Source organism: Pan troglodytes, chromosome 9, assembly GCF_028858775.2.
Source record: "Pan troglodytes isolate AG18354 chromosome 9, NHGRI_mPanTro3-v2.0_pri, whole genome shotgun sequence".
In the NCBI taxonomy this organism is placed as follows: domain Eukaryota; kingdom Metazoa; phylum Chordata; class Mammalia; order Primates; family Hominidae; genus Pan; species Pan troglodytes.
In genome coordinates, this window is record NC_072407.2 from 71201706 (window position 1) to 71212513 (window position 10808).

General features: G+C 54.1%; 1 protein-coding gene across 1 annotated transcript; it reads left to right on the forward strand.

Annotated features, from left to right (window-relative positions):
* Positions 1-7007: 7007 nt before the first annotated feature.
* SMIM38 (small integral membrane protein 38) lies at positions 7008-7663 on the forward strand. Its single transcript, XM_063784239.1, has one exon. The coding sequence runs from the start codon at positions 7142-7144 to the stop codon at positions 7532-7534; it is 393 nt and encodes a 130-aa protein (XP_063640309.1). The 5' UTR covers positions 7008-7141; the 3' UTR covers positions 7535-7663.
* Positions 7664-10808: the final 3145 nt, after the last annotated feature.

Consider the following 10808-nt stretch of genomic DNA (forward strand, 5'->3'; position numbering starts at 1 on the left):
TATATACCTTGTAATGGGATTGCTGGGTCAAATGGTATTTCTCTCTTTGGTCTTTGAGGAATTGCCACACTGTCTTTCACGATGGTTGAGCTAATTTACACTCACACCAACAGTTTATAAGTGTTCCTTTCTCTCCAGAGCCTCACTAGTATCTGCTGTTTTTTTTTTGACTTTTTAATAATAGCCATTCTGATTGGTGTGAGATGGTATCTCATTGTGGTTTTGACTTGCATTTGTCTAATGATCAGTGACATTCAGCTTTTATTCATATGATTGTTGGCTTCATGTATGTCTTCTTTTGAAAACTGTCTGTTCATGTCCTTTGGCCACTTTTTAATAGGGTTGTTCCTAAGCAAAAAGAAAAAAGCCGGAGGCATCACTCTACCTGGCTTTGAACTATACTACCAGGCTACAGTGACCAAAACAGTATGGTACTGGTACAAAAACAGACACATGGAGCAATGGAACAGAATAGAGAACCCAGAAATAAGACCACACACCTACAATTATCTGATCTTCGACAAAACTGACAAAAAAAGCAATGGGGAAGGATTCCTTATTCAATAAATGGTGCTGGGATAACTGGCTAGCCATATGCAGAACATTAAAACTGGACCCCTTCCTTACACCATATACAAAAATTAACTCAAGAGGGATTAAATACTTAAATGGAAAGCCCCAAACTATAAAAACCCTGGAAGACAACCTAGGCAAGCCTTTCAGGACATAGGCATGGGCAAAGATATCATGATGAAGATGCCAAAAGCAATTGCAACAAAAGCAGAAATTGACAAATGGGATCTACTTAAACTGAAGAGCTTCTGCACAGCAAAAGAAAGTATCAACAGAGTAAACAGACACCCTAGAGAATGGGAGAAAATTTTTGCAAACTATGTATCTGACCAAGGTCTAATATCCAGAATCTATATGGAACTTAAAGGAGACCACAGCCTTTCTAAGGTGACAGGAGATTTTCCTTGTGGCACATACTTGGTGACAACAGGGCACCTCCCGGTAGCTCAGTTCCACTTTCAGACCCCTGGAGCATCATGGGGTTCTCATGCCTATTGTCCTTGGGCTGGGGTCCTGTTCCAAGGCACACTCCTGCCCACTCTCGCAAAAATCATTTTGTGTGCACATGGCAGGCCTCAAACATGTCTCCCTGTCCTTGTCCCCACTGTTTACCTTTTTGTTTTATTTAGAAATCAAGAGAGAATCTAGGCTTGGGAAATGGCAGAGATTTCCCCAAGCTTAGCACAATTCTTTTATCTTTTTTTTTTTTTTTAAAATTTAATACCATTAGGTCATCTCCTTTAAAAAAATTTCTGGGAAAATCTTTATTTTGTGTATTTCTCAAGCATCTTGACATTCCGTCTCAGAGTAATGGCCCAATCACTTCCTCCCAACTCCCCTTCAAATTCCCTGTCGGCTTTATCTCTTGCAAATGGCTCGGTGCTGCAGAGCAAACTCCCCCTCCCCGGCCCCTCCACCCCCCTCTCTGGGGACAAAGAAAAGGCCCCATACTCTCACTGAGGCCTTTGGGCAAACCAGATACATCATCACAGTCTAAGACAAGGAGGAGGCCCGGGACCCTTCAAAGGTGCCTGCTCCAGAGTCCGCACAAACCTCTGCCTATTAACTCTTTCAAAGAGCGTTTGTCGGCTGTGAAAGCCGTCTGGGTTCATTGATAAAAAAAAAAAGATATTGTCTTTAGGGCTGCTGAATATATTAATGAGTTGTCACGGAGGACAGTCAGGATTTGCAAAGGGTGATAGTTACCATTCACCTACTTGTTGCCTTAAAAGATAAAATCATGTTCAAATGAAGACAGAGCTTTCAGGCACCTCCGCCAGAACGCACTTCATTTGAGGCGACGGCAGGGATGCTACTAAAACCCCAAAGAGTTAAGCTGAAATGGTTAATATTCCTGTCTCTGCCCCCCTCCTCCTGTATTCTAATGTATGAACCCGCTCATTCAGATGTGAGTGGGACTTGGGGACAGCTTGCCTTCCCTACGCGATTGTGTATGGCCCCCGCTGAAATGTTCCTAAAAACACGATTTTGTAAACGCTTATGCTCCACCAGACATCCAGCGCATCTACTTGTAGCCCAGCGTCCCGAGTGGGGTTCACTTTGTCTCTTCACACCCAGGGACTCTCAGCCCGAGGTGAGGGAAAGGAAGGGGGGTTATTAAGAATTCTGACAAGGTAGGCTGAATAAATTGTGTTTTCTTTGTGAGCCTTAATCCGGTGTTGTATTGGCTTCTGGACATGGCTAATTTATTTGGAATTTCATTCTGTTCCTGACAGCGTCCTTGACTAGCTGTTTGATCACCCCGAGCAAAGTTACATACCAGCTTTCAACCGTTGGGAGGGCAGCGGCGTCCTTTTTCTCAAGTGCCTTCTCCTGGGTCGGGCTTTATGCCTGCAGCAGGGCGTTTCAAACGGCTGAGGCCATCCCTTGTTAGGGAGAGAAACCGCCTGGGCAGGGGTCTCCCTCAATGAGGAAGCCCTCCACTTCCCCCCACTTGTCCCACTGTTCGTGATTTTAATCTGCTTTTGTGGCGCAGGAAGAAAGAAAATTAATTTTCGCCCGTCTGTGTGTAGGGAGCATTTCAGTGGAAACCCGGTTTGAAATGCATGTTCTGTTGATTTCGGCAGCCTGCGCCGGCTGGGGTTTTGAGATGCAGCATTCTCAGGGGAAGAGGTGATGGGCCACAGGCCTTCATGGGGTGGGAACTCAGGCTCCCCGTGGGCCCTGGACGGGGTCCTCATGTCCTGTGCTCCGTCTTGGCAGGAGTAAGAGTTGATGATGTTCATGCTCTCCCAACTCACCCATCTCTGCCATGGTTGCTTTTTTTTTTTTTTTTTGGTTAAAGCAAGCATATTTCGCTATTGCAAAAAGAAACAAAGAAAAAAATGATTTTCAACAGGACCCTGACATGTCTGAGAATGTCTCACTGTCAACAAGGCTGTAGGTGGTGGTTTTACAATTTTGGCGGAATCTGTTCTAAGGAAAACACGTGCTTCTTTTAATTTGGCCTCCCAGCTCCAATGCACGTGGCCGTCCTTGCTGAGAGTCTTCTGGGTGCCTGGAACTGTGCTAAGTCCTGGGGGATTCAGCGAGAGCTCGAGTTCTAGAAACACATGGAAGAGTTCAGAGGATGTTGGTGCTATGAAAATAACAAACAAAACCAACCAACACACTGAGGCCCTGGGGGATGTGCCTGGTGGTCCCTGGGGGAGGGTGTTCAGTATTATTCCTGGGTCCTGCATTTGAGTCAGCCAAGTCCAGCTCATCTCGATGACATTTGGGCGGGGATTTCCCCTGCAAAGCACTCTTATCCCCAGCCTTGCTTGCAGAAGCTGGGAAGGGATTATCATCCCCTCACCGTTTTTTTTTTTTTTTGAGATAAGGTGTTGCCCAGGCTGGAGTACAGTAGCTTGATCATGGCTCACCGCAACCTCTGCCTCCCAGGTTCAAGTGATCCTCCCGCCTCAGCCTCCTAGCTAGGTGGGACAACGAGTGTGCACCACCACATCCAGCTAATTTTTGTATTTTTTTTTTTTTTTTTTGTAGAGATGGGGTTTTGTCATGTTGCCCAGGTTGGCCTCGAACTCCTGAACCTTCTCATGTCGGCCTCCCAAAGTGCTAGGATTATTTTCCCCTTTTATTGAGGGGAGGAAACTGAGGCCCAGTGATGCTTCAGTGGAGACCAGCTTGCCTGGGGCTCACAGGAAGCTGTTCACAAGGTTCTTGGGGCTTTGTCCCAGGCTGTCACCTGTACTGAGGGCTGGTCCTGGGCAGGGACCAGGCTTTGGGGGCAAGAACTTGCACCTCCTTGTTACTTCCACTCCAGGCCTTCCCCACGGAGCTCACCTGTGGAGAGGTTTCCTCTGCCAAGCATTTCATCAGGAAACAGTGAGTGAGGGTGCGTCACTCACTGCTCTGTCAGCGTTGAACATTTGGGTGCAGGAAGATGCCTTGGCTCTTTGAGGTCCCGATGGCAACTTGCATCCCCGGATCCATCCTCAGAGGCCCGGGGCTGGGAGCATCCCCGGATCCATCCTCAGAGGCCCGGGGCTGGGAGCATCCCCGGATCCATCCTCAGAGGCCCGGGGCTGGGAGCATCCCCGGATCCATCCTCAGAGGCCCGGGGCTGGGAGCATCCCCGGATCCATCCTCAGAGGCCCGGGGCTGGGAGCATCCCCGGATCCATCCTCAGAGGCCCGGGGCTGGGAGCCACCACCGCCCAGCTCCATGTGTTCCCATTGGCGGGGTCTGGGTCTGCGCTGATGAGGCGCTCGTCACTCTTATCCTGGATTATATTCACAGGCGGGTAACTCGGGGGGTGGTGTGATGGGGAGACACAGGAGGGAGGAGCAGGGAGGGCAAGATGAAGGGGAGCAGTCTGGGAAGGGGGCGACTCCAGGCACAGCCGCACGTCCCTGGGATTTTCAGGGGGAGCTCTGGGGGTTCAGAGTGGCCTCTAGTTTGTCCTGGTCCAAAGCAGGGAAGCTGGGCTACGTCCTGCCCAGGTCAGCCTTAGGTTAAGGGCTGCCTGGGGGAGGGAACTTCCTGGGCCTTCGGGTCTCTGTGCACTGGGGTGGCTCCTGTGGCCCAGAATGCCCTGGAGAAGGGTCCTACTGGAAGCGAAGGTGCAGGGCAGCAGGGCCTGAGGCACAGGAGCTGGTGGAGGCTCCCAGCACAGGTCGCCGCCCCAGTCACATCACTGCTGATGGTGGGGGGACTTGGGGAGTTTCCCCCGAGAATGGGAGGTCTCACAGTCCCCATGCTGCAATGCTGTCGGTGCACTGTGTCTGCAACGTGCTCATGGTCACTTGCTTTTTCTCTGTGGCCCCGGCCGCTTTATCCAGCAAGCAGCCCCCTCTCCTCTCCGGAGAAGCCGAGCCTGGATGCCACCGGGAGGAGGTCACTCCCTTCCTCTCTCGAAGGGCATGCCGTCCTCGTCCTTGCTGACTCCCAGAGGCCCAGGGACGTCTGAGGGGGAGGGGCCGGGCCTCCTTGACCCCTGCGTGTGGACACCATGTGACTGGGGCGTGGTTGACTCTCTGTGTCCAATTGGGTGCTTGGCAAACACAGAGAGTTTTGTCCAAGGCCACCTTGGTCCCCACCTGTCCAGGTTGGGAGGTGCCCTGCCTGGTGTGGCCTGAGCTGAGCACCTCTGGCCGGAGCAGACGGCCCCGGCTCCCCCAGGACATGTCACCTGGGGAGGTGGCCCTTTCAGGTAAGGGACATGCCCATTGGCAGCAGCCTCTGCCCCCTCCCTGCATACACAGCTGCTCCCGTCTGGGGACCCTCACCCCACGTGCAGATGGGCTTCCCCAGGAAGTCAGCAGGACTTTCCCTGGCCTTCTGGAAGTCCCCATCAAGCAAATGCTCTATCGATGACTTACTCTATGACGGGGTCCAGAGAGCTAACTCCCCACCCACGTTCGAAGTGATCTTCAAACCGCTGTGCGTGGAAAACAAGCCCAGAGCTCAACGTTCCCTAAGTGAGTGGCCTTTGACAGCAGTGCCAGGCAGCCCAGTGGGTGCAGGGCACACCACAGATGGAGGAAGGGCCAGGCATGCTTCCCAGACAGCCTCTGCCAGTCCAGGCAGGGGCTCCAGGGTGGCTGCAGGAAGGCAGCTTAGGCGGTGCCCTGCCCAAGGTGAGTTAGCATCACGCTCCACTTCCCGTTTGAATGTGTGGTCCCGTTTGAACCTTCTGGAAAGGCTTGGCAGGGAGGACACTCATTTTGTAGACTGGGAAGAAACTGAAGAGCTGGCTTCCGGCAACCAGCGATGGGCCCCAGATCCCTGTGGCCAGGAAGGCCCCCATTGCTGTTCTCTGTAGCTCAGGCTGGACATTTGCTGGTGAGAACTGGCCGGACTTCCAGGACCCAGCCGCCAGAGACCTCTGTTCCTCACGCTCAGCCCCCTAGTTCCAACTGGGGCCCCTTTGCTTTACAGGATGTAGGCTTGGAGTTAGAGGGGGCAGTTCTGGCGGTTTATCTCTCACCCACAGAAACTCGGCTGTGAGAGGCCAGAGCTGGACTTGGGGGGCAGAGCCTGTAGAGGTCAATGTGTCCTTTTTGGGTGTGTGTGCACACACGTATACATGTGTATGTGCGTATGTGTGTGTGTGCACGCGTGTGGCAGTCAGAGAAGGCTGGGCAGACACTGTTATTTCAGAAAAGATGTGGAGGCCTTTCTGAAGACATCCACTGAGAGGCAGGGGCCAGGATCTCTGTGCCCAGGTGCTGGGCGTGGCCCCTGAGAAGTGCTCTCTCCCCTAATCCTTCAAAGCAGGAGGTATTTGCTTCACTTTCTAAGGCAGGATCTGCAGCTCTGAGAGGTTGCACAACTTGCCCGAGGTCACTCAGCTAGTAGAAGGCCTCAGGTCCAGGGTGACTGTGAGGATGTCAGGGGACCCTGCAGGCCTGTGCGCCCCAGCTTAGGGCTACAGGTCCCACCTAAGGCTTCTTGATGGAGGTTGGAGGGGCGAGCTGGAGGGAGGTGCTGCTGGGGGTCCACCGGTCCCCTTCCTGGGGGATGAAGCCGGTTTCCCGCGCTGACCCCCTTGCCATCAGAGGCCCAGAGCGCGGTCCTTGTGCTGCTGAGCTGTGTTTGGGGCCGCCTGTGGGCTGTGGCCGCCTGTCCTCATCTTCTCCCCTTTTCTCCTTGGCTTTTCATCCTCAGGCTCCGTCCTTCTTCCCCGCGGTGGCCCCAGCCTCCCCGCCAAGCTTCCCGGCCCCCGCCCCATCCCGGGCCTGCTGCTGCGGAGACCGTGGGCCGGCGCTGGACGGCGCGGCCTCCAGAAGTGATAGCTAATTGGGGAGAGAAAGGGCCCAATTGTCTGGCGGGGCCGGAAGAGCCGCGTGGGCTGCTGAAAGCGTCGGGAGGAGGTGGCCGCTTCGCCCAGCAGCTGCCGCCGGGGATGTTTGCAGATTACGTCAGCGCTGGCGAGCAGGGGGCGCGGGGACAGCGAGGGGGGCGGGCTCCCGGCGGCCTCCCGCCCCCCAGGCCCCTGGACAATGCTGTCATTGTCAGCACAGAGAGTGGTTAATTCTGGATGAATGGTACACGGGCCTCTTGACCAAGGAGGCTGCTCGTCGTCCCCAGTCTGTCCTCTCACATGCCAGGGAGGCCCCGGGCTGGAGTCTGGCTGGCAGATCTGGCCTGCTTGGTGGCACCGGAGAGAACAGGGCGGTCCCTTGGGGGCGCCGGCTGCAGAGGCCCCAGGCTGGACGGAGCTTCCTGTCCTGGGTCTGCACGGCAGCCACTTGGCAGTGCCGGGCTAGGGTGGCAGGGCCCCACTGCATCTCGGTTCCAGGGCAGAGGCTGCTGCTGCCCTTTGGGGCTGACTTCAGGCATGACCTCCTGGCCAGGTGGCAGCTTTGGCCCTGACCCGCTCCTGGCCCTGCTGGTGGTGATCCTGCTAGCACGCCTCATCCTGTGGTCCTGCCTCGGGACCTACATCGACTACAGACTGGCCCAGCGGCGGCCCCAGAAACCCAAGCAGGACTAAGCCTCTGCAGGCTGCGGCCTCCACGCGCCCTGTCCCGAGACTCAGCCGGCCCTTCCAGTGGTGGTGGGAGGGAGGGGAGCAGGGCAGGCGCATGATCCCCATGTCCCACCCCTGGGGCAGGAGCTCAGAGAGGCCTGAGATGGATCGTGCCTGCCCAGACTGACCAGGGCTGTCCCGTAGAGGCAGCTGGCCATGTGGGGAGACGGAGGGGCCGGCCTTGCAGGTCCATCACCAGGTTCTGGGGTCCCCGGTTGCAGGGAGTGGTCCTGGGGGTGGGTCTTGCTTTAAGACCTTCTCTGCCTCCAATTCCTTATAAATATGCCTGCAGGAAGAGCTGGGTAAGCCAGAGGACTCAGGTGGAGGGGCCACAAAGACAAATGTGACCTCATCACAAGCTGGCCCTGTTACCAAAGGCCACGTCCTGTCTCAGCTCACCACCCTCAGAACTAGTCTCCTCCTGCCTCCCAAGGGACGAGATAAGTGCAGATGGCTGTCCTGATTTCTCCAGAGCAGACCCCTGGGAAGGGTCTCAGGACGCACTTGTGAGGCTGAGTTGACAAGCCAGACGCACTTGGCTCTGGTTGACCCTCTGCACACTCTCTAACGGTCTGAACAGTTAGGGCACAATGATCCCTGCCTCCCTCCCTCAGCAGGATATCATGTAGGGGACAATTTAGGGGACAAGCCAAGGCACCCATCAATGCCCTCTGTTTATCTGTTCCTGCAAGTGTGTGGCTGGGAAGTGCCCAGGAAGGCTGACAGGGCAGGGAAGTTGATTTGAGGCCAAGCATCCAGTGCTCCTGCTCCACCTCCGTAGCACGTTAGCCGTGATGCCAGTGACTTAACCCACAGCTTGGGGAAGCTCAAAGGCTCCACATTCGAGCCTCTTGGGGCAAATTCGGCAAACACCCATGTCCAAGTTCCACACTGTATTTCCTGGGATCGTTCCAGCAGATCATGGATTGCAGCGAGGGCTGCTGACTACATGCGGAACTGTGAGATGGAAGGGACTATGGGCGGCAGCTCCAGGGAGGAGCATCGAACCAGATATCGTCCCTGGGAGGCTGGGCCTGGTGATGTGGCAACGTCTTGCTCCCTGAGAGGTGATGGGTATGCTAGGGACGCTCGCTCAGGGAACGTGGGCCAAGTCCTCTGAACACGAAGCTCGCAGAGGGGGTGAATTCTGAAAGGACTTGGGGGCGTCCAGCAAGAGCAGGAGCTTAGATGGTGGTTCCAGGGCTGGTGTTGCTGACTGGGGCGAGTGGACCCCCAGGGTGGGCATGGAGTGGGGCACTGGCTGGGAGCCTCTGCCTTGCTGTGTCCTGGCTGAATGAACCCAGGTGAGGACCAGAAACGCTGTTATCACTGTTTCTGCGGCACCCGATACACTCACCTATGCCAAGGAAATTTTTTTTTTTTTTTTGGTTTCTGCAGGACTTGCTGTGCTCAGATCCTCCATTCAAGAGAGCTACAGACATGGGGGTGCTGGTGAGCAGGAGCCGAGACCATCTGGGGTGGGACCGACCAAGAGTTTGAGGTGTCCAGGGGGTGACGTGAAGATGACCTATCGCAGAGGGTCCCTTCTCATTCACGCTCTGAAGTCTGCACAGGGGCAGGGGCCACCGTGCTCCATTTCAGTTTGGCCTCTGTTGTATCAGCCAGAGGCCAGCAGAACTCTATGGTCACTCCCCCGTGTCACGGACAATTTGCCACCTCCACCGGCAGCCCAGGGCTCTGCCTGAATATTCTTGCCTGATCGTAGGATTGTGGGGAGGGATATTCTCATTGATCTCTAAGGAAAATATTGTTCGCTTTTTAAAAACATGATCTGGTACCATTTCATTGATCTCTTTAAGGAAGAAAAATCACATCGTTGTCATGAGCATGTACCGACAGAGCTAGGAGGGCCAGCTGTTCCGGGTTGCCCAGGGCTGTCTTGTTTTTAAAATGGAAAGTTCGATGTCCTGGAAAACCCCTCAGTCCTGGGCAAACCAGGTCACGCTGGATAGAAGGAGTTAGACATTCATATGATGTGCCGATGTCTTGCCAGTTGTAGAGTTTTGTGTAAACCTGTGTGTAGCCTGTGTGTCCACATGGGTGTGTAGGATGGCGCCTACACACATACCTGAGGTCACCTCTTGGTCCAGTGAGCCAGAATCCTGGGACTTCATCATCTTTTTTTTTTTTTTTTGAGATGGAATCTCACTCTGTCACCCAGGCTGGAGGGCAGTGGCGCAATCTTGGCTCACTGCAACCTCCGCCTCTGGGGCTCAAGCAATTCTCCTGCCTCAGCCTCCCGAGTAGCTGGGATTATAGGCGTGTGCCACCATGCCCTGCTGATTTTTGTATTTTTTAGTAGAGATGGTGTTTCACTATATTGGCCAGGCTGGTCTTGAACTCCTGACCTCAAGTGATCTGCCTGCCTTGGCCTCCCGAAATGCTGGGGTTACAGGCATGAGCTACCATGCCCGGCCTCAGAATCCTGGGACTTCTGCTGGAGCCAGGGGTCAGAACAGACTCCTCTACTGGGACTGCCTGGCAGGGAGGACAGACGCTCAAGGCAGCCCCATGAGAACACAGCCACCTGGAAAAATGGTGGAAGGGAAGATTCTGCCAACCTCCTCCGACTCCCTATCTCAGTTACACTGGTCCATAATTTCTTTTCTTTTTCTTAACTCTGTTTCATTGGTTTCTGTTCCTGGAAAATGGACACAATTCTGATGAATTCATGTATTCTGCATCCACGTGTCAGCATCTCCAGCCTTGTGATGCAGTGCCTGGCTCAGAACAGGCAATCAGGCCATGGCATCTGAATGAATGAGAGGGTGTGCCCTGGCCGTATCTCAGGCAGCAGATGCATTCAGCTGCAGGTAACAGACACGTAGACAAACAGTGGCTTAAAAAAGAGAGGCTTTAAAAGTATTTTGTTTTTCTTTCTTCACGTAGCAAGAAGTCTGGCATTTGGCATTCCCAGGCTGTGGCGTGACAGCTTTGTGAAGTTATCAGGGTCTCAGACCCTGACATATTTCTGCTCTGCTACCCTCAGCATGTAGATTTGATCTTCACGGCTACAAGAAACCTGCTGCTACTGCAGGCATCTTACACGAGTTCCAGGCAGGAAGAGAAAGGAAAGGGTGACAGAGACAGAAAGCAATGTCCCCAGATACCCTTAGTTTTCCATCTCATAAGCCAGAATGATGTCACGTGGCATCCCTGGATGCACAGGAGGCTGAGAGATAGTGGCGTTTGTTAGCTGGTCTCCTAGCCATCCTGA